This window comes from Meriones unguiculatus, chromosome 19, assembly GCF_030254825.1.
Source record: "Meriones unguiculatus strain TT.TT164.6M chromosome 19, Bangor_MerUng_6.1, whole genome shotgun sequence".
Lineage (NCBI taxonomy): Eukaryota > Metazoa > Chordata > Mammalia > Rodentia > Muridae > Meriones > Meriones unguiculatus.
The window spans coordinates 54,312,771-54,338,797 of record NC_083366.1 but is presented as its reverse complement, the minus strand read 5'-3'; the positions used below and the strand labels follow the sequence as shown (position 1 = coordinate 54,338,797).

Below are 26,027 nucleotides of genomic sequence, written 5' to 3'. Positions count from 1 at the left end.
AGCAGGAGTGAGTCCAGAGAACTGGGACAGGGAAGGGTCTCGTTTCTTTGAATCAAAAGACACAGGCAGGGGAGAAGGAACCTCTCAGGCTGTTAGATCCGGTTCGAACATTCTGAACTTGGCCTCCTCCACACGTCTCGGCTCTCCGTCACGGCTGTGAGGTCACCTAAGTCGTGGACCCCCACGCGATGGATAGAGCTTGGGTCCTGACCCAGCTCCTTCAGAGCACGGAGCATGCGCGGGAGGTAGCCGCTACAGGCAGAGGGCGGGCGAAGGGGCGGGGCCACGCCTGCGCACGCGCACGAGGACGCATAGGCGGAAGTGGCGCGCAGGGTCCTGTGGTGTGGAGACTTTCCGGGGAGGTGGCGGCGGCGGCGGCGGCGGCCGGCGCCGGAGCAGCACCCGAGGCGAAGTTGGATGCGGAGGAGGTGACAGTAGCGGAGCTGGGAGGGGGCCTTGCCGCGCGGCCAGGTGCAGTCAGGCAGGACTAGGGTGGGCGCTCCCACCGTGTCAGCGAGGAAGGTGGACGCCGTCGTGGGGGCGGCGGGGGCGCGCGCGCTTCCGGGAAGAGGGTCCCCGGTCCTGGCCTGACAGCAGGCCCAGACCCCCCCAGTTCGCTCCCCGCGCTTGGAGGCTGTTGGGCTCCCGGATCCCCTAGACTGTTTTTGCAGTCAGAACCACTCCTGGGTCCGTGTCCGGTGCCTCCGTTACCCGATGCCTGTTTGCCTTGCGGCGAGGTGACTATTCTTGCAGGGCTATTAAGTTTATGTCGCTGAACTCCCTGTGTGTGGTTTCCGGCTATGCAGCCGAGTTCTCTTCCTCCTACTCCGCCCACCCCCCTTCCCCTTACTCTTCCTCCTCTTCTGAAGAACAAAACACTGATTTTGTTAGTACGCTCTCAAGAGTTGTTTGTCGTGTTTTGTTTTGTATTGTGAAGAATTACACCTGCATTTCTTCTGCAGTACGTTATCAGAATGCGGAATTTAAGTTGAACGTTTTTCTTCTAAGTGAGTTGAAATAGTTTGAGACTTGGGGGGGAAACAGACACTGACAGCATTTGAAAAATATTTTAGATAGCATTACTTCTGTTTAAAGAATAGATCAAATCCTAATTTTAGCCCTCGGTGGGGGAAGAGGTTCAGAAATCACCAGTCTCTCACGCTTTGTGAGGTGTGGTGTGGAAGAAATCCCAGTCTTGTTTTTCTGCTTTATAATCTTATTTCATACACTGCAATGGAGATCGTGAAGATAAGATTGTACAGCCCGAGTGTGGCAAATTTTGGGTGGAGTTGGGTCTTTTTCCAGGCTGTGCACATGATAGATTTTTCTTTAGCTCTCATCTTGCATTTTAGAAAAAGACTAGATTAAGAGCTAAGCTGAGGCCTGCTAGATCTAGCTCAACAGGTAAGAGCACCTGCTGCCAAGCCTGGTCCCTGTAACCAGGAAAGAGAAGAACCAACTTTTCACTAATTGTCTTCCGACCTCCACCTGCCTGCCATCTGTGGCATGTACGCACGGATTTTTTTTTATTTTTATTTTTTTAAGAAATGAGTAGCTTTTATTTCAGTATGTCATTGTAAGTCAACATCACCTGTTTCTGATATTTTTTTTTTTTAGTCTACAGTATGTGCTTACTGTAAGGACTTCCTTTTAATTCCATTTTAGCTGTTATTTCTACCTTCATTGTGCTCAAGTTGACGTGTTAGGTTTAAGCAGAGACTTAAGGCAGAACTCCACTTTCATGATTTCTTTCTGTTTTAGTCTCAGAGGTTATTGTGAATTTCTAAAGCAAAGCAAGGCATTGGTTATTGGATTTGAAAACTTTTAATCCTGTAATCCTGTTCTTGGGTTTTTGTTTGTTTGAGACAAGATCTCTGTAGCCCAGGCTGGTGTTAAATTCTCTATGTAGTTTAGGCTTTTTCTCTGTACCTTAAGGACTTTGTCCTTGGTTTTTGTTTTTTATTTTTAAAGATTTATTTGTATTATTGTGTGTGTGTGTGTTTATGTGTATACATGTACACTCATACACTTATGGATATATGCATGAGAGGAATGCGATTCTGATCGGAAGCTAAAGTTACAGGCAGTTGCAAAACCCCTAACATAGGTGCTGGGAACCAAACTTGGGTCCTCTGCAAGAGCGATAAACCTTCTTAACCATTGAGCCATCTCTCCAGCCCTGGCTCTGATTCTTTAGATAACAATGTCAAATATTAATACTAGAAACAGAAGTGAGGTTGCAAACATCAGAGAGAGTAATAGAGGCCTTCATTAGTCGTGCTTTCTGACCAGTGATATATTTTTCCTGTGTTTCAATACTGAGGAAAAAGTGCTCCGGCCTGTTTTCTATATGCACAGTGACAGAGCAGAGGGCAGCAGTGTGAAACTGCACACTAACTGCCAGGCATTTAAGAGGAAGTACTGAGGCATCACGGAAGCAGTGATAGTGAATCCATTTCCTTGTTCATCCCAAGTGCTTTGTAGGGGTTCAGGAGAGACGAGTAGTGTGTTGGACGCGTTAAAAAAGGGTAGTGCTGAAGGTATTTACTGGCACGTGCAGCCTGGAACTGCAGCTCGTAAGGCTGCCAGGAAGTACGTAAGAGTGTTAAAGTGGTCGGGAAAATGGAATGGAACAGTGTTGATCGCATGTTTTCTAGAGCACAAGAGAGTCCCTCAGTTCAGTGTCTTTTTGTTGTTGTATTGTGCTGTAGCATCATATATCAGGCAGTAGAAGAGACATTTGTAGAGCAGCCTGGGTGGGAAATCAGATCCCCATTTTCTGCTTCATGTCAGGAGGGTGAATCAACCTGAGCTCACCAGACCACTTCACAGTGTTTCTGAAAAGCTGAATAATGACAGCTAACACGCATGGGCTGTCACACTGTATGTCACATGCTTTTACATGTGTCTCATGGGTTCCACAAAAAATAATCTTTAGTCAGCACATTTCACTTTGTCCAGTAGAGATACAGAACAGGAGTCTTGGAGACATTACTCTACCCAAAACTCCTCAGCTGACACCATGCTCAGACCTCAGAGTTCCACAGAATGGGGTGCTTTCTTAGCTGTAGTTGATGCTGTGTGCTCAGCAGTTCAGTTAACCAAGAACATTTTAGAAGAGGGTAATGTTGGGAAAGAGTTCCTTCTGGAGAAATATTCCCATGGCAGTAAAAGTAGGAAGGAGGTCTCATAAGACTCATTCTGTGAGTGTGTGTGCGTGCGTGCGTGCACGAGCGCGTGTGCATTCCTGAGAGTCACATCGTTATCTACACTGTCTCCCTGTTCTTACTATGCATTTTCAGTTTACCCAAGGTTGCCCACGCCGTAGTCCATCCAAAACTGTGTCCAAATGAGGGCTGATACAAGCTGGAGTCTGAGAGTGTCTAGAAGGTGTTATGGATTAAAAGGAACATGTCAGATACCGAGATGCAGAGACCAGTAGGGTTTGGGCTTTGTCTTCTTACTAGAAGGATCAAGGAGGTTGTCACAAAGAAGGGTTGTCAATGCTGAACTTAAATCTGACCCAAAGAAAGAAGACATAAAGCAGAAAGGGCACCATGCACAGAACACTAGGACATTTGGAAATCTGCTGTTTTTAGGGTTGGATGAGTGGTTTAGGCCTTTTCTTGAAAGAAATCAGGGAAGAGAAGCTATGTTCTGTCACTGTGCACATAGAAAATAGTCCAGAACACTTTATCCTCAGTATTGAAATAGGACAATGGGAGGTAGGCAATTTAAAACATGGATTATCATGAAAATTCTACTTCAAGGGTGTCTTACAACATGGCATAAAACAATCTTATGGAAATAAGAATAATTGAGACTCAGCAAGGGAAGCCGGAATAAAGAAGGAAAGCATGAAGAAAAGGACACACACACACAGAAACGTATTCATAAAGTGTAGACATATGGCAGGTATCCCCTGTAGAATAATGTGAATATTTTGGTGCCTACATCCTGCTAGTTTGATTGCACATAGAACCGTGCCCTGTTGGTAGGATGAATGAGGTCTCCTTAATGTCTTCAGCTCAGCTTACTAGAAGCAGTCACTGAGAGGTGACTCTAGTTCTTTTCATTTCAAACTATCACAGGACAGTTTCTTTTATATTTTTTTAAGTGAAGCCCCCGTCACACTCATTTTCTCCTGCCCTCAGTTTTGCACTTCCTGGAATGCCAACAGTGAGTCCATCTGGGAAAACAATCTTCCTGTGTGCTCTCTGTGGTTCCGCCCTTCCTTTAGTGTTTACATGAAATTCATTATTGTCAGTACAGGTAAATGCGAAGAGAAACTGACAGTCATCAATGGTACCATCACAGTTTTTTTTCACTGACATAAAAAAATGTCATATTTTCTGCCTTTTACAGTCCAAAGACTTTAAAGTAGAATAATTTCCTCCATAGGGTAGGAGACTCTTTTTAGTTGGGTGATGCATGCTTTTAATTGTAGTGCTCAAGGCACTAAGGCAGACTGTCACTTTCTACCCAGTCTGGACTACATACTTTTTTTTTTTTTTTTTATCTTTCAGCCTAAGAATGGTGTCGCTAAATCTCACACAGTTGACTTTATTTTTACAACTTGACCAGCAAATAGAGTGTATGGTTGTCAGCCCTAAGCTTCACTTTTTCTTTATTCTTCTAAAAGGTTGGCTATAATTTGAAAAGATTTTCCTTTTTTTTTTTTTATTAGAGTTAGATATATAGTAGGTGTAAAAAGCATACTAGTCCGTGTAGTCCTAGTTTTGGTTGCTAAGGAGATGAACGTGATGCTATCCAATGCTGCAAGAGTCAGGTAGGTCTTGTAATTGCTTGTTTGGGAGCTACAGTGTGGATGGTAACACTGATGTCCAGAAAGAGTCAGCTGTATCTATAACTTTTAAAGTGTACTTGGGATTGTTATTTGAATCTGTTACTTCATAGGCCAAGTGATTTGCCGTAACTGCTTATTTTCTTTTCTAGGCCCAGCCGGCAAAGGAAAGACGAGACCCAACAGTGGAAAAGAGCAAAGACGAGGTTGAAGGACTTGAATGTGGCCAAGCAAGAACAATGGACCTCAAGTTCAACAACTCCAGGAAATATGTCTCCATCACTGTGCCCTCCAAAACCCAGACAATGTCACCGCACATCAAGTCAGTTGATGACATTGTAGTGCTGGGCATGAACCTCAGCAAGTTTAACAAGCTCACACAGTTTTTCATATGTGTTGCTGGAGTTTTTGTATTTTACCTAATTTATGGATACTTACAGGTAAAAAGTAGTCACTTGTTAATAATGTTACTTTAGCGCTTAATGTCCATGTTCATTTTGACTGTTTGTCTTCACCTTGGTATTTTTATTTACAGGCTACCAATTGACTCATGGCTTGAGATTTTTTAGAATAATAGCCCCTTAAAGGGGTTACTAAGAGTAAAAATAATTATCTCCAAATTAAATATCATAAATTAGAAAGAAAGGCTAGCTTGCGAAATTATGAAAGTAAATTTATAAATATATAACAAAATATAGATAATTGAAGCTCTGTCTATATCTTTAAAAACTGATTTATTTTTTTTAATGTGTATGAGTGTTTTGCTTGTATAAATTTAAGTGTACCACGTGTGTGCCTGTTGCCCAAAGAAGCCAGTGGAGGGCATTGAATCCCCTGGGATTGGAATTAAAGGATGTTGTGAGCTCCCATATAGATGTTAGAAAATGGGCCTGGGCCATTGAAAGAACAACAGTGCTCTTAACCTCTGAGCATCTAGAAACATACACACACACACACATACACGTTGGTTTTTTTACAAAGAGAATGAGTTAAGCATTGGCTGGTATCTACTTCTTATTAACTGGTTACTTCTTATTGGCTGATTAGTAATTTATCTACATGTTATTTCATAATAAAATATTGTATTTAGGAGCTGGAAATTTAGCTCTTTTGGTAGAGTGCTTGCCTAGCATGCCTAAGCCCTGAGTTCATGTCTCAACACTTCTTAAACAGGATGATCGCACATGCTTAGGATCTTAGCATTGTGGATATAGAGACAGGAAGATCAGAAGTTCGGTGTCATCCTAGGTTAAGTAGTGAGTTTGGGGTTAGCCTGTATTACACAAGACCCTGTCTCAAAAAAAAAAAAAAAAAAAGGCACATACTCTGTGTTTAGGGAAATTAAACATCCCCTATACCAGGAAGATTTTTATAGAATCTGACACGTAATTTTTAAAATGCTATAATATGAACACTGTTCCTGTAAAAAAAAAAAAAAAAAAAAAAACAAACAAAAAAAAAAAAAAACAACAGCAACAAAAAAAAACAGCTTGTAGATACCTGGCTTTTAGTGAAATAAGTATTTCACATGGATTCTTTAAATAGCCATCTATTTTTCATTTGGTCCTTTTTTATTTTTTAATGGAGATGCATAAGAAGCTGTTGCATTTTAGTTGCCTCTCTGTTGCTTTTCATGCCTAAGTAATCTTATGAAGCCTTGTGATCTGACTGGAGTGGGGGTGAAGTGGAGTTGGGAGTATGCGGAGTTTCTCTTAAATGTGCTTCTAACAGTTGACTGGAAGTCATCTCCGCCTTGAACCTAACAGCACTCATTGTTTTCTAACAGGAGTTGATCTTTTCAATGGAGGGCTTTAAGCCTTACGGCTGGTACCTTACATTAGTACAGTTTGCATTTTACTCCATATTTGGCCTAATAGAACTTCAGCTCATTCAGGACAAAAGGAGAAGGTATGTGTGTTTGGCTTTCTGGGGAGTTAATATTACTTGCATCAGTTGAATCTGGAAAAAAAAAAGTCAGCTTGCTGAATGTGCTTGAACTGTACGTTTCCTGCTAACATCTGATCATGAGTCTTTATTACTATAAACTATCTATTTAAAATAATAAATCTATTTCTTTTGTGCACCAGAAAAAGAAAAGTAAATTCTCCTTTAAAGTGCCACAAAATCACATAGAGCTCTAGTCAATTCATAGTTAAGCACACTCGCTCAAACACAATGCTCAGATAGACATTTTCATGACTTGACCAAAGTAAACATGCCTAGTGAAAGATATAAAACATACCAACATGGCCGTGGCTCAGTGAAAGACCAGGATTGAGTTTTCTAATAGTTTTTGAAGTGTGAAGTCAATGTTTTGTGAGCTATATCCCGTTGTCTTTGTCATGAAGTGCCTAGTAGCTGAGATCTGCGGTGTTATTTTTTTGATTAGTTAATAGTAAGGGATTCATTCTGGCATTCTCCTGTACATGTGTCTGTATTGTTCTAGCTCACCCCATCCCACATCTTGCCTGCTCTGCTCTTGTCCCTCCCTCCGTGTAGGTAGTCCCCTCTCCTGCATTTATGTCTCAGGTATTTGATTACCCTGTCTTTTTTTCTCTTCTCCCCACCTAAGATCTCTTCCTCCATTCTCGTTGTCCCTTTTCTAATTTCAGGTACCTCATAAATATCATATACCTAAATTTGGGAAATTAAGTTCATTAAATATAAGGTCAGGTCGTATACAAATAAGGATGACTTGAATTTTCCCTTTCCTATTTGTGTTTCTTTTAGTTCTTTCTCTTAGTATTATGTATGTGTGAGAGAGGAAGAAAGAGAAAGTTGAGTGTGACAGCATGTGTGTGGGCATTAGTGAGAGTAGGTCCGAGGACAGCTTTCAGGAGCCAGTTCTCTAACTACACATTGAGTCCTAGAGAACAAGCCCCGGTTGTCAGTCTTTGTAGCAGGTGAGTTTACCCATTGAGCCATCTTGTTGGCCCAGTAGCCAAGATTTTGAGCACTTTGAATATAAAATTGCCCATAGGCTTGTCATTTAGAGCCTTGATTTTGTTGATGAGTCTTCTGTTCTCAGATTCTTAAAGAGTTTTACTCATGAAGGAGTATTGAACTTCGTGCATGATATTTTCTAATCTATTAAGACAATCCTGTGATTTCTGTCCTTAAGGTCATTTATGTGGTATGTTACATTGATTTGTATATATTGAGCGAGACCTTCCTGAGGTGACCAGTGGCGTAGTTTAACTAAGTTTTCTTATAGATTTTTAGTTTGAATGGCCTATCTAAGGTGAGAGTTGGTAACGAAATCTCCCACTATATTGTACTCATACCTAAGTGAATTTATGCTTGTTAATATTTGTATGAAATCATGAGCCATAGTGTTTGATGCATACTTATTTACAATAGTTATAACTGCTGTTCAGTTTTTCCCTTTATACTGTATGCTGACTTTCTTTACTGTTTGTCCTTATTTGATTTTAAGTTATCAGCTATCAAAAAGCTACACCACGTTGTGTGTGATTTCCATTTGCTTGGTCAGTTGACTTCCATCTTTGACTATCAGGCTGTGAGGCTCCTCCAGAGAGATGTTTCTTGGAAACAGCAGTTTTTCTATTTAATACATCAGCTGATCTGTATCTCTTCATAATGAGTTGAAGTCTTCTACTGTTAAGGTCCTTTATCTTTCTTTGGAAACTGTTTACTAATCACTGTAATTGTATTGCTTAGATTATTGTCTGTTCTTTTTTCCTACTGTTAGGGATTTGCTGGTTTTACTGCATTGGACATGATGATTACTTCTGTGTTCTCTTTTCCTATCTGTTCCTCTAGTGAAAGTCATACTTTCTTATTTCTCTTGACTGAGACTGCTTCTTCATCTTTCCTGTGTATAGTATTCCTTTAAGTATCTTCTGGAATGCTATGTTGGTGATCATGAACTGTTTTAATTTTCTCTTATCTTCAAATATTCATATTTCTTTATCAGTTTTCAAAGATAGCGTTGCTGAATGTAGCCGCTGGGTCAGCAGACTTGAACTGTATCATTCCATGATTTCCTGGCTTGAAGCTGCTGGTGTTCTGATGTTACTCTGATGTTTGTGTCTCTGTGGGTAAGCTTTGTTTTCCTTTTCCTCTTTGGAGCTTGTTTCTGTGTGTTTTTGTTGTCCTGGCTACTGTATGCCATGGAGACATTCTTACCTGGTTATGTCTGTTTGGGACTCTAAATGACCTTTTGTGTTTGGATGTCCATTTTGTTCTCTAGATCTGTGACATTTTCTGCTCTGGTTTTATAGGCTGTGTGCCAGTCATTCTTACCTAAGTTTCCTCCCCAGGTTCTTAGGTTTGGTCTTTTGCTTGGATCCCAGAGCTATTGGACTTTGCGGTCACACCCCTTTGTTTCTTTCTTTAGCAGTGAATGTGGTGTTTGTCTTCTGTGATCTCCGTCCCTGAAACTCTTTGTTCTGCTTAGTCAGGTGTCTTGTCAGTGCTTTTCACTGTTTTTTTTTTTTTTTATTTGATCCACTGGCTTTTGTTTCCTTTTTATATTTTTCAAAATCTCAGTTTCTTTGTTGATTTTCCCCCTTCCCAACTTTCCATCCATACTGCTGAATTTCTTACCACCACCACCCCTACCTTTTTAATGTAGGGCTTCACTCCAAGTCCTCGGTTTTATCCTGCTGCTTGTGTGCATACTTTTTAAGATCACCTGTCATTTTGACTATTATGCTCTTAAAGACTCATCTGACACCATTTCAGCAATGTCATTGAATTCAGTAAATGAGTTAGTCTTTTGAAGTCATGCTGCGCGCTCTCCCCTGTGTATGTGCGTTTGTGTATGTGTGTTTCTTTGTAGCCATGCAACACACCTCTTGGGTTGGGTATCCCTTCCAGTTCTATCTGGAGATCATCTTTTTAAGCAGTCGTTCTTGAAGGGTCGATTCCCAGTACAAACCACAGTGACAGCAGCAACATCAAAGGGGGTTAAATACAGCTCACATATCACCAGTGACGTAAAACCGACAATGGCAAAAGTTAATGTAGGATTGCTATAATGTTAAGGATTGTAGTAAAATGTGGAAAGAGTGAATGATTGAGCTAGAAAGGAGGAGCAATAGGAAAGACGCAAGGTTAAAGAAAGAAAAGGAAACAGAATGTTACAAAAGGAACGAGAAAAAAATTTAAAGAAAAGATTTTCTAATAATGAGAAAGATCAAAGTAAAATTAGACAAATACTAGGAAAGAGAATAAAAAAATAAGAAGATGGGTGTATTTGTTTCCTAAAATAAGGTCAGAGTGTTGCTAAAAGAAATGGAGGAAAACATAGGAGATATAAAGAGAGGGGGAAAAAAAAGAAAAGAAAAATGCTTGCGAAGTAATGAAAATAAAAGGCTAACCAGAATTAGATGAATGTATGAAGGAGAAAAGTAAAAACATGTATTTATTTTAAATACAATAAAATGAACAAAAATAAAAAAACAACACTATAAAATGTACCCAAGAAAGAAAAGGTTGAAGATGGAAGGCTGCAGCCATGGCCACCTCTCTGTGGGTTCTGTTTATTTCTTGCTGTCAGAGGAAAGTGGCTTTGTGGCCTGTTGTCCTTGCTGTGGTTTGTGTGGTAGTGAACACTTGTTCAGTGTAGATCGTGTTGACATAGTAGAATCTCTGTAGTCTGTGCTGGGCAGACCCCCACCATCCTACAACTCCTTAGCCAGTATTCCTTGATGTCACTGAAATTCTGCTTGGAGGGGCCGTCTTCCAAGTGTGCTAGGAGCATGGCTCACACACAGCTCTGAGGTCTGTGCAGACAAAGCACCTATACTTTGCAGCCCTCTTGAGTGTTCATTGCTCCCTTTGGGGGAATGTCGGGCAGCCTGCTGGGACTTCAGAGTTCTCAGACCTACAGCGGGTTCTCTGGCTTGTTCCCTGCTTTAAGGCCACCCAAGTAGATACATTTTGAGCACTACTTTCCCTCAGTGGCGCCCATCCGCTGCCCTCTCAGTGGGATTCCTCTTCAGCACTGACCTGTCTACATGAAACATCAGTCTCTCACCAAAACCCATATGGAATCAGGCTCTTTTTGGCCTTTTCTCAAGGGTTGAGCTGTGTCTTCACCAGGACTGACTACCCTTTTGGATGAGGCTTCTTCTCCACCCCTGCTCCCACCAGACAGCGGCCACAGCTGTCTTGACTCAGTTCTTGGTGTATATACTATCTTGAAATGGAATCTTTTTTTATGCTGCTGTTTCTTCACCAAGTCACAAGGAGGCAGCTACTAATACTACCTTATCTGACAGTCCAGTATTTCTGTTCTTTTAATTGATTCGGTTTGTTCTATGGCAGTTTCGCATGTGTAGACTTTCACCCCACCCTTCCTTTTTTTCCCTCCCAGCCCCATGAGCTTCCCTTCTGCTTACAAGCCTCTTTCCCACATTGTCTTGGCTTGGAAATCTGTGTTCCTAAATATTGAAGGAACACATTTCTTTTGGTTAAATGCAGAACTCTTATTTGAAAAATCTTTTAAATTAGTAACCATATAGATTTGAAAGAAAAAATACATTGGTTTATCTTTAATGGTGTATAAAACAAAACACAGTAATAGTGTGGCCATGGACAGAAGGTGGTCAGGAGTGTAGGCGTGCAGTTCGGGGGTGAATGAAGCGGGGTTACCTTCATCATGCCTAGGACGCACACACTCAGATATCTGTGGGCAGTTCGGGAGTGAATGAAGCGGGTTACCCTTCATCATGCCTAGGACGCACACACTCATATATCTGTGGGCAGCTGAAAGATAGACAGCGCTGACGCTCCATCTTTCATATAAATGCTTAATGCCTAAAAATCACAGCTTCTTATTTTTCTACATGTAAGTGTTTTAAAGTGCATAGGTAGGTAACTATTCAATTGTGAAATATTCAAATCCATTTACACAAGGTTCTTACTGGAAGAGTCTAACGAATTTCTTTATAGATTTAATCGTTCTGCTGGTTTATTGTTACAGCAGCTGTAGTTAAGTACTCAAGTGTGAGAATATCATCCGAATTGCTTTCATGCTCGCTATAAAACTCAAGAGAAAACATGGGTGACAGGCTAGAAAGTAAGTAGAATTGCCAAGACTAATAGTGAGGAGCTAATGATCCATTATCTCTCAGAAAGTGCTGCTTCAGAGTAGAAGTCAGGGTACTGCTCCTGTCTGCTGAGTTTGAGGAGGAAGCTTCCCCCAGTGTCTGCCAGCCTGCTGAAAAGTTCCTCCCTAAATGGCCAGCCAGATGAGAGATGCTGCAGGCTACTTTATCTCAGCTTTCTAGCCATGTGATCAGATACTTGAAAATAAAAAATAATACTTGCATTTGATTTGAACATGGAAAGATTTTGAAGGGTGAGTCTTTAGATTTAAAGTCAGTACAGTTGTGAACTGAAGCTGTTTCTTTAAAAGGCACATTGTCTTTAGAGGTGCTTTACCACAGAGCCTTGTCCAGCCACAGGGCTGCTTTGTCTTTAACATACATGATTTCTGAACTTCCTTGAATGCTGCTGACTTAGCCTTTGGCCTACACTCTGCTTAGTTCTTTTCTCTCCCTTGATCTGTATAGTAATGCTAACTTAGCACAAGAATGAGATTTAGGATTTAAAGATCAGGGTTTGGGCTCTCATTGGCTCTCTCAAGGCTGGGGGAGTCTCTGAACTCTAGACTTGCTTAGATTTGGGAGTAACAGGCAGCTTATATGCTTGAAACATGATGTTCTTGCTCACCAAACAACTTTTTAGCTGTTGTGTTGCTTCCTCATTACCCATGAGGAAGCAGGACCTAGAGGAGGGCTGGCATTTTTATAAGGTTCTCTAGCCAGTTCCTCTGGGGGTTAGACCCTCTGCCTTAGGACAACCCATTTCTGCTGTAAATATGCTTCTGTAACCATTTCTCCTAAGTTTGCTGACTAGAATTTTTGCTTTCTGGCCACCATTTTTCAGAGTTTATCTTTGAGGAAATTTGATGGTTGTGATTTGTATCCTTAGCCAGGAGAGTGATGGTTCCTCCTTTGCTGTGATTGGGCAGATGGCAGAGACACTTAGGAAGTACAGTTGTAGTAATTGAAGGACACCATATGCGCAGGCCAGTTCTTTGTAGTGACTTTTAAATGGAGACTCCTATATTAGCACTTACGAAGGAAAAAACCTCAGAGTTGAGAGGGTAAGTAATGTGTTCCAGTTGAAGTTTTCAGTAAAAATATTTTAGTGCATATCTATCTACCCATATAAAAGATTTGTAGAGTTAGGCTTTAGCTCAGTTGGTAGAGCCTTTGCCTGGCATGCATAAGGCCTTGGGTTCAATCACCACCACCACTTATGCCAGGCTTGGTGGCACATGCCTGACATCCCATCATGCAAGAAGTCAGTCGGAAAAAGCTAAAGGTTTTCCTGTTACAGAGAGAAAAGAAGGAAGAAAAAAGAAAAAGGAACTGGCACTCTTATGCCTGAGTTCCAGTACCAATGCCTAAATGTAAATTGCATGTAAAGGTACAGCATAATTAAGTGACTAGGGCCTTTTTGTGTCCATCACACCAGTATGCAAGATTATTATTTTAACTTATTAATAACTACTCAAGAGTGAGCATATACCCATATTAATGGCTTAAAGTTCTAAAGATAACACATTCAGAATCTCCTTCAGGAAACCCTGGTAGAGCCAAGTTACAAATTCGAGGCTACAAAAACAGCATCAGAAACTTTACCGGAAGCCAATTTTTGTAATGTAGAAAATAGAGGTGGTTTATACAATAGATTATTAACATCCCGCATGGAGTCAAGCCCTTTCTGGAGAAGTTCTTCGACTGTTATGGTGGTCAGATTTTCCTAATGCTGGATGGGAAAGCTAGGAGACAGCACCACTGTAAATGTTAGCATACAACCTTAGTAACTGGGCCTTTTACCATTGTAGAGACCCATATTTTTTTTTAAATCATCCCTTTTTTATGAATTAAATCAAGATAATTTTTCTAAACCTAGAGCTACTGTAAAAAAATCTTTGATTAGCATTTATACATCAATTTGAAATCTCATTGAGTCTCTGTTATAACCCAGTTGAGATTCCTCATTGATGATTCAGTAAAATATATTGTGATTTTTATCAATACATGTACAAATAGTGTTATAACTTGAAAGTAATGCTTTTTAAATGTGTATTTCTAGAAACATTAACCAGAAGTCAGCGAAGCACACTGTAAGCCATCATCTTTAAAGTACTATCAAACTGGGTCCCACAATGAAGGTCTTAAAAATTGTCTCTTCCAGAATACCAGGAAAAACCTACATGATAATAGCTTTTCTAACTGTGGGTACTATGGGCTTATCAAACACTTCCTTGGGCTACCTGAATTACCCCACCCAAGTCATCTTCAAGTGCTGCAAACTGATTCCTGTTATGCTAGGAGGAGTTTTTATTCAAGGTACAGTAATGATACGTTTTATACTGTTTGAAGCACACAACTATGTTGTGGCCTCTGGCATTAGGAAAAACAGTAAATGTCCACAATTTTTTTAAACTTTTATTTTATCTCGGAATTTAATGCATTCCCCACAATGCTGTATTCACATAGTGAAGACTGCCTGAGCGAACCCGCATGAGCGGACCCACTTCTTTCCTGACTGCACCAGCTCTGATGAGTTAGAGCCTATCTGGGTCAGGATGGGTGGGAAGAGGAGGCAGTTAGAGCAACAAGCATTGGATCAGCTTGTTACCTTGTCCCTATCTTGAGGCTCTTTCCAGCACTGAGGGCTTAGGCAGCCTGCTCACAGTGTGCCTTCCCAGAGCTGACCTTTCACAGTGGAAATGTGTCAGCCACCTCACTGGACATCTTAGGATAGTGGCTGTTTGTGTGGAAGAAATACCTCAGTCTCCATTAACAATTCTGATTAGGCACATATATTTCCTAGAATCTTTACCAGAATTTCAAATACATACCATTTTCTAAATAGAGGCAGAGGAAAATGAGTGACTTCTCCCCTGCCTAAGGATCTTTATATGGTATTTATAAGTGATTTTTAAAATAGCCAGGACCATTACTCTCTTCCCTCAGACTTTCAAACTACAAGAAAATATATAGCCTTTTATTAAGTAAAAGGCATACTCATTTCTACAAATTGTTAAAATTGGGACGTATACCTTTAACTCTTAACACTTTTAACAAATTGCAGTCATGTAGTGTGTAAGGGAGCTTTGGTCACCAGGAGACTGTGTATGTGAAAATGCTCCTGTGAGATAAATTTGCCCAGTGACACCATGGCCGTCTATGTAAGTGTCCTGATGTCAGGCAACAGAATCCTCAGGTGCGTTCTTGGGGCACATCCCCATCATTAAGCGATGCATATGTGTGCCTTTAGGTTTTGTTTTTTTTTTTTTTTTTTTTTTTTCCCATCGTGATAGATAAAATAAGATCTCATTTCTATTTTACAAGAACATGTGGTGCCTGGTTTAATCTTAAACCTCCTGAGATTGTCGTGTGCCTTGATCTGAGTGCTCTTTATGTTTGGAGCATTGGGCATGGCCAGCACGTCCCTATTCGGCTCGGTGAGGCACTGTGATCTGACGGTAGACTGTAAGTATTTGCATAATGAGGCTGGCTTCCCTTTGTCTCACCTAGGAAAGCGCTACAACTTTGCAGATGTGTCTGCTGCAGTGTGCATGAGCCTTGGCCTGATATGGTTTACCCTGGCTGACAGCACAATTGCGCCAAACTTTAATCTGACAGGTGAGGAATGTATTTGTATTCCTAAGTTGTAGAAGCATTTTATTTTGAATAAGAATTTGTAAAATTGCATGAGGATTTTAAATGGTGGCATGATGACCATGAGTCTCGCACTTAGCAAGGCTTTCAGACATTCTAAATTGTAGTAACAGTACGAAACTCTAGAGATAAAACACTGTTCATGACAGGAGGCTCCTAGTTACCTCATTAGCTGTTAGACATGAGAGGTAGTCGTTCTGATCTGTACATGCACACAGGAATTGTGGGGAAGTCAGGATGGTAATATGAATAGAACTGTTACTTGTGCTGTGCTAACTTTTCAAATGAAGTTTATGATTTTCAAAAGCCAAATAAGTGTTACAACATATCCAGGGATAAGAATAATCATTAGAATCCTGTTTTTGTTTTAATGACCAGATAAATCGTGTATGGGTATTTGGGACATTTACTTTACATTATTTATATACAATATTTTCCTAAAGGTACTAAAAGAGTTTTACTGAGAGCACAGTGTTATCACATCATGTATCTTGACTAAAGTAACATTTAAAGTTTATAGATCGGAAAAACAAAAACAAGAAAACACCTAAGGGAACAAGGGTAAGGCAATATTGGAATGCCAGCAAGCACAAAGTATAAACTAATCATTTCTTTAACGAAAGTATTGGTTACAGTAGCTTCACAGTTGTTCTCAAGAAGCAGACCAGTTATCAGTCAGCTTTACTAGCTATAATTAACCAACCTGAGCTAATATGTTTAAATATAACCATTTGAGCCTCTTGGGGTAAGAGCCACAGAACAACCACAGTCCTCAGGGAACTTCGTGCCTTAGCTCCATTGGAACCTCACTGCTTGATTGCAGAGAATGCTATGGTAGCAGCTATTACCACCAGGGTCAGAAATTTACAGGAAATCTTCGTTTTTACATCACAGACTTTCACATCAAGAGTATACTTGAGAACATACATTATTGGCTCTTCTTGTTCTCTAAAGAAGGCACAAATTTGCAGTGAGCAAAATTAAAGTTAGCAAAAACATAACCAAGAATGAGTGACTTGCAGGCCCTTTGCCATCCTCCAATAGGGTGAAAAGAACACTTCGCCTCCTACAGAGCTGGTGGGAGGAGAGAACGAGATGGTAGAAGATGGACAATTTTCCATGATGTTTGAAGCTTGCCTTTAGGAATCACATTTTCCCCTAACCTGTGACCAGGTTAACAGTGTGCTTTGAGATGATTTAAAAGTACACATTCATTGTGTGTACACACTGTATCCTTCTCCTGTTTAAAACTAACCTTTAACAAAAACAGTGTAATCAATCTTTCTGTGTTTTGGACTCTGATGCACATTGTTGCCTTCTTCTCTTTGATGACCTGTTCATGCCCTGACTCAACAGTGTGTGTGCATAAATAAGGTTCCGTATGGCTAAACACAAGATTAATCTCTGGATCAGCAAGTGTTGAAAGCAGCACAGGGTTAGGTAACCTTGTGGCTGTGTGTGCTGCTCCAAGTCAATAGAGTCAGAAAAGCAATTTCTCCAGTTATGAAACTGTTGTAGTAGGCCTTTATGTTGTGGGTGGTTTTTCTTCCCGTCCTTAAGCTCACAGAATAAAGACTCATTAGAATCAAGATAATTATTTACAAATATCTAGGCCACATAGCTTGGCTCTTCTCTGACTAACTCATAACTTAAAATAACCTGTTATAATAATCTACATTTTGCCACATAGCTGGTTATCTAGGCTCAGGAACCATGTGTCCATTGTCACATCTTGCCATCTGAATCTCACACACATGCCTCTGTCCCAGAATTCTTTCTGCATTTTGGCTGTTCCACTTATTTCCTGCTTTAGGCATAGGCTGTAGGTTTTTAATTGACAGGTGTTATATCCATTCAATGCACGAGAGATTCCTTCTACATGAAACTCCCATAAAAGATTAAGACAAACCTTACTGCTTTCAATACTCCATTTGTAGTGCTGTTTAAATATTAGGAAAGAAAGGCTTTGTTTGAAAGAGATCACATCAAGAGAGATGAGAACTCTCCAGAACAAATTAGTCCTGCTCTTGGGTAAAGGGCACCAAGGGTTAGTTGCATTTGTCTTGACTTTATGTGGCATCAGGAAGAACATACACATGCAACAGCGGGAGAGCAACAGAGAGAGACGAGCAACCCTGGGAAGGTGTGCCCCCGCACACCTGGAGCTTCGTCTTTCCTGAGTTCTATGGGCACATTTTGAGTGAGAATGCAGACATACTCCCTGAAAGAAATTGATGATCATTAGTCCCCGCTTTGTTTTTAAACAGCAGTTCTCAGCCTGTGGCTCATAACCCCTTTGGGGTTTCACAGGGTCCACCTACCAGCTAACCTGTATTGGATATTTACATCACAATTCATAACAGCAAAATTGCACTTATGAAGTAGCAATGAAATAGTGTTATGGTTGGGGGTCACCACAGCATGAGGTACTGTATTTAAGAGTCATGACATTAGGAAGGTTGAGAACTGCTGGCTTATGTGTTAAGCCTCTGAGCCCGCTGAAACCCACAGATGAAACTATGACTCCTTTTCCTTTGAATGAAGCTTGGAGTGGCCAGGCCTCTTATCATGCACACCGGCATGCTGTTTCCTAGGAGTGAGTGCTATCACGCAGATGCGATGCCATTCAATGTGTGACGATATTGTTCATGTTATCCTCATGGACATTGAAAGGGAGGCTTGCTTTTGTGAACAGTTACCAAGACAGTTTGGCCAGCTGAGACAGACTTAGGCTAATAAATCACTGTTCGGTTAGCTCCGACTGAGACAGCTGTGGAACTGAAGGGCTGTAAAACTACAGAAGGGTTGGGTATTGCAGTTGATTCCCAAGATCCTAAGTCGTAGCTGTACTTTTCAGTAAACGTTACCTATAAAGTTTGGAAACAGCAAATATGAGTGTGTAGAGTTCCAGTACAGCCGCCATGCCTCAGAAATGATCTTGGCAACTTCCCATGTGTTTCTTTGAAATTGAACCATTTAGGAAGACTTTTTATTTGTGTGATTTTCTTCTAAATGTTTGGGTCTCTCTACCCTCAAATATTTTGTGCAGCCACCAATCCCAGTAGCTCTAAGAGTTTCTACACTTGTTTCTTTCATCATGCCATCCAGGCTAAAAGTAGAACTTTGATGTGATGCTGAAGTGTGGTTTTGATGGCAGCATTAATCAGTTTATTGGTATCCATCTTTTTATGATTATATGGTCAGCCATGTGCCTACCAAAGCAAGCTATACAGAATAGTCAGCATTCCAGCCAAATGGGAGTAAGTCTCCATTTGATTTTTAGTGCACTTAAACTTCTGGTCAACCTTGCTTCCAGTCAGTTTGCTTAAAGAGGATCATTCTCTTATTTCTTAAAGGTGTGATGCTTATCTCCCTGGCGCTGTGTGCAGACGCTGTCATTGGGAACGTTCAGGAGAAAGCTATGAAACTGTACAATGCTTCCAACTCTGAGATGGTGAGCATCTTGTGCATCCCTCGCGTCTGTAAGGCACCAGGCTGAGTTTATGAAATAGCTGCAGTGTCGAAGACTTAATGTGCATTTTAATCCACTTCATTTTTCTGAACATAATGCTAAGAATACTGTGGAGGGTTAGAAGAAAACCTATCAGTGCTAACAGCTTATTGTATGACTGATCAATATTTTTCTCATTAATTTCTGTAATCTTCTATCTGTTTAAAAAAAGCTATGACATTGTTTTTCTTCTGTTTGTATTTCTCTTTGTATTATAAACTCAATGTGGAGTTTATAATTCTTATTGATGGCTTCTGGCCATGTGTCAAAGGTTTTCCAACTCAAGATTTTAAAATTTTCATTCATGCTGCATAGTGGATCATGTTTTCTGATTTTCATCTCTTACTAAATTAATCCTGCTAAAACCCAATTCTATTAACTAAACACTGCCCCCTTCCCACTTGTTTTAGATGCCTTAAAAAAAATCTCACATTCCTCACACAGGGCTCAGAATTGAATGAATTCTCTAAAATTGATTTTTGCCTCAGCCCATAGAAACGTGTGCAGCTTCCTTCATTTGCCCTCGTTGGGACTGGCCATTTCTGTTCCTTTTCAAGATTTTCTCTACCAGCAGTTATTGCTAGGTGTTCATACCCTCACATAAACTAGAACTCTCAATGAATGGAGCATTAAATTCTAACTTAGGGGCATGGCATCTGTATACTTGATTCTTTCAGTATAAAGCCAAAGTATGGCTTTCCTTTTTTCAAGTGTAAAATGAAAAACATTTTTATTTTATTTGTAATTGTATAAAATTAGAGAGAAAGTCTGTGTGTGACTGTGTCTGTCTGTCCATGAGTACATGACTGTGTAGGTACCAGCAGAGGTCAAGATCCCCAATAGAGCTAGAGGTACAAGCAATGGTAAGCCACCCACCATGAGTGCTGAGAGCCTGACTTTGGAATCCACATTCTTAATTCCTGAGCTGTCTCTCCAGTCATCTTAAGTGTTCCTTTTAAATATCCCCTGGATTTAAAATTATTCTTCAGGTAAAATATCTTCTGGTTTGGTTTTGTTTTTGTTTTTGTTTTAAGATTTGTTTGTTTGTTTGTTTGTGCGAGCCACCATATGGTTCCTGAGAATTGAACTCAGGACCTCTGGAAGAACAGCCAATGCTCTTAACTTCTGAGCCATCTCTCTAGCCCTGGTTTTGCTTTTATATAGGAAAGTGTGTGTGTGTGTGTGTGTGTGTGTGTGTGTGTGTGTGTGTGTGTGTGTCTGTGTGTGTCTGTGTGTCTGTGTGTGTCTGTGTGTGAATGAGAGACAGTGAAAACACACTTGCTTTGCTGTTCAGATATAACACCCTCCATTGAAGCAAATATGTTCCCTGGCTATCTGGACACAGCATGGGCCATCGTAAGTAGCATCTCAGTAACAGGAACTTGAACTTTGGCAGATATTTTTGTGATCACTCACTACTGTTGATGGCTAGGGTAGAGATGGGGTCAGAATTAAGACCATTCAGGTCACCTGGGAACTCAAGACAGCACACAGGATGGCAGGCTTTAAACTGAAGCCTCGGCTCCTGTCCCAGGATACTTCCTAGCTCTTCTCTGGGACAAAATTACTATCTGAAGCTTCCGTGTCTTCATTTCAAAGTCAGAGGTCTTACTGTGACAAGTCAGGGTCGTAGCCCACATAGGGGGTTACGTAGCTGACCTGTAGCAGGTGCCTCAGTTAAAGGCTTTTGGGCATATCCCTCTGTGAGCAGGCTAATAAGCGGCAGGGAAAAGTGAGTGGAGAAATTACAGTGGTGATCTTCATATCTTTTGCACACTCTAGTGTTCAGTTTTTTTTTTTTTTTTTTCTTTTTCCCATATCTTGTAAGTGGCTTTAAGGATTTTGTCATGCTTGTGCTTTTGGAAGCATAAAATTAACATCTGCTTCAAATTTAGCAATTAGTTGAGAAATGAGTAAAATGTAAACATATATGGAAGTTCCATATGGCCATGGATTTTTGTTACATAATACTATATATCTAGGTATTGATCCATAGGCCTCTAGAATTAGCTATTATTTCTAAAAACCTCAGGCATCAGGCAATGATAATGTTGCTTTAAGGATGTTTTGTTTTGTAGCATTGATGAGCAGATTAATTATCGCGTGTATTCAATCCTTCAGTTCCCCCTTCAGGTGTGACAGTCATTTTCTGCTGTACTTGTGCCTCTCCAGGTGCTGTATTCATATTCGATCGGCTTTGTGTACATTTTGTTGGGGCTGTCATGCACTAGTGGACTGGGCCCTGCCGTGGCATTTTGTTCAAAGGTACGCATTAAAAAAAAAGAAAGTATCTTACATTTAATAATTTCCTCTGTACCGTTTTTGCCTAGTTCAAAAAAGGCTACTGTTGATATAATAATTTGTTAACTCTTTGAATATAGCACTACAGATCAGAAATGATTGATATTTAATTTTTTTTACCCATTCTCTACTCTGTAAGTTAATTTTTAAGAAGTTCATAATGTACAAATCAAGGGTTTTTCATTTCATCAGTATTTCCCCATTAAATAAAAACTAAATACTGTTTGCTTGACTGCATTGTGGAATGACTTATTATTGCTCAGAGGTTGATTAAAATCTGTGCCTTGATTTCACGTTTGATACCTCAGGGTTTGCTTTGTATTTTTCTAACAGGCCATTTTACTCCTTGCAGAACCCTATTCGAACCTATGGCTACGCCTTCCTGTTTTCCCTTACTGGATACTTTGGAATCTCCTTTGTTCTGGCCCTGATTAAAATCTTTGGTGCTCTTCTTGCTGTCACAGGTAGGAGGCTGGCTTACTGTGAAGTATGTGCTAACGTTTCCAGTGTAGTTTTGCAAATGGAAGAGCACTATGTCCCCTGAAAAGAAGACTTGTCTCTAGCTCATGCTTTAGTAGCTTGTTTTGATTTGAGTTGTAAAGAAAATGGTGTGTGCTTTTAATGTCTTGTATTGAAGATTCTGGTTTTTTTTTTCCTTTGTGCAGTGCTGAGGAGAGAGCCATGGCCCTCAGCATGCGGGGCACGCACTCTACCACCAAGCTGTATCCCTGGCCTGAAGGCTTCATTTTTATGTTAAATATATACATTTTCATGAAAAACATTAAACACATTAGAAAAAAATTGCTGTAAATCTATGATGGAATGAAATCCCTCCAGGGAAAATACTAACTTCGTATACTTTTAATTGATTGCTGAAATTCCAGTTTTTGTTGCACTTAAAATATGGCAGGTACATTTTACGGTTTGTAAGCCTTTCATGAGGAAGTTCCTTGACACTAGCCCCAGATCAGTTTCTTTCTTCAGCAAAGATGAGTGTGTCTGTGCCTGCATTGTAGAGGAACGATGGTTGTGTTTGGTGCATTTAGAGAAACGTAGAGCAGAGTGAGGGGAGCCATAACTGCATGTGCTGCTTCGCTTTCCAGAGCTGCAAATGCACACTTGCCTCCATGATGGAGGCAGAAAATTTTTCCACTGTCAAATAAAAGGTAGAGGTAGGAATAATAATAGCTGACAGAGAGCCCTTGCTGTGTGCTAGGCACCATTCTGGATGTTAGTCTCACCTCAGTCCTAACAGCTGGCACCATAAACTCAGGAAACGATAATGTGAGTGTGGTGAGGTTACATGGCCTGGGTGACAGCCTGGTGGAATCAGGATTCCATGAAGTCTTCTGGCTCCACAGCTGCTGGTCTTCACCATGGTCCTCAGTTCCCTCCCTGCCATCACACCCTCCTGCTGGACGGCTGAATGGAATCTGAAAGATGACAGACATAATGTCCTCTGGGTGGAAACTTTCCAAGCTGCCATATTCTTCAAAGCAGCACAAGTACCCATATTTTCCTGGCCACAGCCTAAGTCATATGACTGCACCCAAGTGTAGGAGAAACAGGAACATATGCCCGGCACAAATAGGTACCCTAAAAACAGTCATTGACGATCAGGCCCTGACCGGTGTTCCCAGGGCCAGTTCTTTAGTTACTCACTCCCACTTGCATGTTAAGTGCCAGGAGCGCTAGTATAGCACGGCGCAAGAGAATAAGGTATGTCACTTCAAGAAGCTGTGTGAGTGTAGAGAGCTAGGATGGAGAAGTGTGGCTCCTCTGCCTGGCTGTCTCAGGCCATACAGCAGAGGTTGACGGTTAATACCAGCGTGGGAGGAAGTGTTCTACACATGTGCAAAGAGCAGGACCATCCACAGAGGTCACCATGACGAAGTACTGTAAGCCATTGTTTGAGCATGCCTTGGAAGCTCATGCAGAGGCTGGAGCAGGATCAGCAAGACAGGGCAAGACCTGTCTCAGAACCAAACAAAAAACTCGGACACTAGTGAACCTTTCACTATTTTTAATGGACAACCCTTGCTTTATCTAACAATTTCGTACATGGGAAAGGCTCTCATGACTGCAGCATCCTGTGGCTGCTGATGAACACATATACTACAGTTGTGCTTAGACATTTGATTAGATTAATACCAATTCTCTAAAGCTTTACCTCTGAAGCAGCATGAATTTGGTTAGTGGTTGGTTGGTTGGTTGGTTGGTTGGTTGGTTGGTTGCATTGTTTCTGGTACCTTAGTGATTCTGGCATATACAGAGCTATAAATATTTGTAGAATAAATGATTTCCAAGTATTGCCAAGATAGTAAGGTGCATCTAAATCTTTCCCCTACAGTGACAACAGGAAGAAAAGCAATGACCATAGTCCTTTCATTTATATTCTTTGCTAAACCATTCACATTTCAGTAAGTATTTTTAAATACAAGTTTCTCAAAATGTGGATATTGTATTTCATATTTTGTCTTAAACAAAACTGTTTTCTAACTTTTACTTTGTGTTAATGTATACGTTAATATGTTAGCCTATTTTCCTCTACACAGAATTCTTTTCATCCTAATCTCTTACCTATTAAGTATCTTTTGCTATTAAGACTCTTTCTAATTTATTATTTTGAATGTCATTTTATATACTTAAATTTCCTAGCTAACGCCCAGTGGAAATGTGGTCTTGTTGAAATGTGACTGCAGGTGAAGGGAGTATGTGACGCAGAAGGACTGACTGTGAGTAGATGCGTGTTCCAGTGTGACTGAGTGGAGTGAAGTGTCTGTTCCAGGATTGACAGTTAATGGGGTGAGTATGTCAGTGTGACCGAATGACAGTGATGTGTGTGTTCCAGTATGACATACTGACTGTTAGTGTGTATGCCAGGGTGACAGAGTGGAGTCGCTGCAGAAGGACTGATCAGGTACATGGTTCTGTGGAGTTCAGGTGATGCATGTACTGAGTAAAGGCTCTTTCTTTCTCACTGCAGATATATAAATTATATGTTCAAAATTCATGCCTGTAAAATCTTTATTTATAGATTCTTTCCACAACAATAAACAATAGAAAGATAGTCTGTAAGTTAAATCCTAATGATTTAGTTTGTGGGGTTTTGTGAAAGGGTTCAGCAATATCTATTATGTGTTTGAAAGTAATTCATTTGAACATTATAAGTCAGTAATTGCAATTTAAAACCTAGTTTACAAATACATAATTTTAAATAAAACTATAAAATAAAGTCCCATCAGTGTGTTACAGGTGGTTGTCTATACATAACTTTTCTTTCTTCCTGTCATACTACAATATTTTAGTAATTAAATTATGGTGTCCTCTGCTTCCTGCAGACTGTCCTTCTTATCATCTATGTTCCACTTAAATGGGAACTAGTTGGAGTGCTAGGTTGATGTACAATCTAGCCTTTGATAGATAGGAATCTGGTATTTTAAATATACTCTTGAGCCTTTTGGTAAGGGTTAGACTTTGAATATGCCAATAGCCCCAAAGTTCAAATTGCTCTCCCGTTCAGTAACTTTTCTCTTATAAAAATATTTAACACAAATTTTTTGAGACTTTTATGCATTTAGACAATGAATTTTTATTAAATCCATCTCCTGGTTCTTCCTCTTCTAACACCTCCTCTCCTCTCCCACCCCACCTTGCTATCCCAGCTTAATGTACTTGTTTGTTAACTACTGAGTCAAACTGGTGCTCTGTGTGGTTGGTTGTAGCGCCATGCACAGGAGCATATGCAACCTACCCGGGGCTACATCCCTAAGGAAAATCGATACTCTTCAGCGTCCATCCACTGCCAGTCCCCTAGCTCCTGACACAGTCCAGAAAGCAGTGGAAAGCAAACCAGAACAAGCTTTGTGAACTCTCCCCTCTCAATCCAAAATATGATTCTTCTACTATTATTTTAGACCTCTACTAGCAAGTTTTTATTTGAAGTTATTATGGACCGACTACTACATGCCTTAATTAACAGTGAAGTATTACCTTGTTAATTTTAATAACCGCTTTTTTATTTCTTTCTTTTAGGTATGTGTGGTCTGGCTTGTTGGTTGTCCTTGGCATATTTCTCAATGTTTATAGCAAAAATATGGATAAAATAAGATTGCCATCCATGTACAATCTGATGAACAAAACCATGGACGTGAAAAAGTCAAGGACGTTTGCACAGACCGTGTAAGCACTGTGTTAGCCTATATAAGCTACACATCTAAGGGACCAATCATTAACTGACTTCCCAAAGGCTTGTGATAAAAACCAAAGGCTTTGAAAGCTGCTGTCTTGACAAGCGGATTCTGTAGCATCAGCCTCTGCAGAACACACACTTTCGACCAACTCTGAAACGACCGAGAGCCCACACGTAGGACATGTTGCAATAAAGACAGTATGAAGGGAAGTGCTACGTAGCAGTGTCCTGAACATTTCCCTGGAGACAGGCCATGTTGCAAGACTGACTGGAAATCCTTCCAACCCATAGCACGGTGCTGTGTAGTAGCACGCTGTTTCGACTGAATTCCATGTTGGTGGTGTTATTTAAATTGTTTCTCTGTTATAAGAGTGAACTAATGATTTAAAGGTTAGAGAAAATAGCGTTCATTTATAATAAATAAAATTATCCTGTGATTTTTTTTTTAAATGATGTTTAATAAAATTTGTTATTGAGGAAAATGGA

General features: G+C 40.4%; 1 protein-coding gene across 9 annotated transcripts; it reads left to right on the top strand.

Annotated features, from left to right (window-relative positions):
• Nucleotides 1–10: 10 nt before the first annotated feature.
• Slc35b3 (solute carrier family 35 member B3) lies at nucleotides 11–26,027 on the top strand. 9 transcript variants are annotated; one of them, XR_009587769.1, is made up of 11 exons: nucleotides 12–245; nucleotides 4,957–5,244; nucleotides 6,591–6,712; nucleotides 14,045–14,199; nucleotides 15,394–15,501; nucleotides 18,894–18,991; nucleotides 21,221–21,313; nucleotides 21,683–21,813; nucleotides 23,700–23,769; nucleotides 24,008–24,154; nucleotides 25,385–25,522. XR_009587769.1 is itself a non-coding variant. In XM_021633117.2 (10 exons), the coding sequence occupies exons 1-10, from the start codon at nucleotides 189–191 to the stop codon at nucleotides 25,533–25,535; spliced, it is 1,254 nt and encodes a 417-aa protein (XP_021488792.1). In that variant the 5' UTR covers nucleotides 19–188; the 3' UTR covers nucleotides 25,536–26,027. The 9 variants fall into 9 exon arrangements, 6 of the variants coding, with proteins under 6 accessions (XP_060229000.1, XP_060228999.1, XP_021488792.1 ...); XR_009587767.1 differs by having other exon boundaries at nucleotides 15–245; nucleotides 21,702–21,813; XR_009587768.1 differs by lacking the exon at nucleotides 24,008–24,154 and having other exon boundaries at nucleotides 25,385–25,450.

Excerpts from the sequence above, each read along its gene's own strand:
- Slc35b3 (XM_021633117.2), top strand. The coding sequence starts at position 189 with ATGGATAGAGCTTGGGTCCTGACCCAGCTCCTTCAGAGCACGGAGCAT. Across the intron at positions 5,245-6,590 it reads TAATTTATGGATACTTACAG|GAGTTGATCTTTTCAATGGA; the intron begins GTAAAAAGTAGT and ends GTTTTCTAACAG. Across the intron at positions 21,814-23,699 it reads TGCTCTTCTTGCTGTCACAG|TGACAACAGGAAGAAAAGCA; the intron begins GTAGGAGGCTGG and ends TTTCCCCTACAG.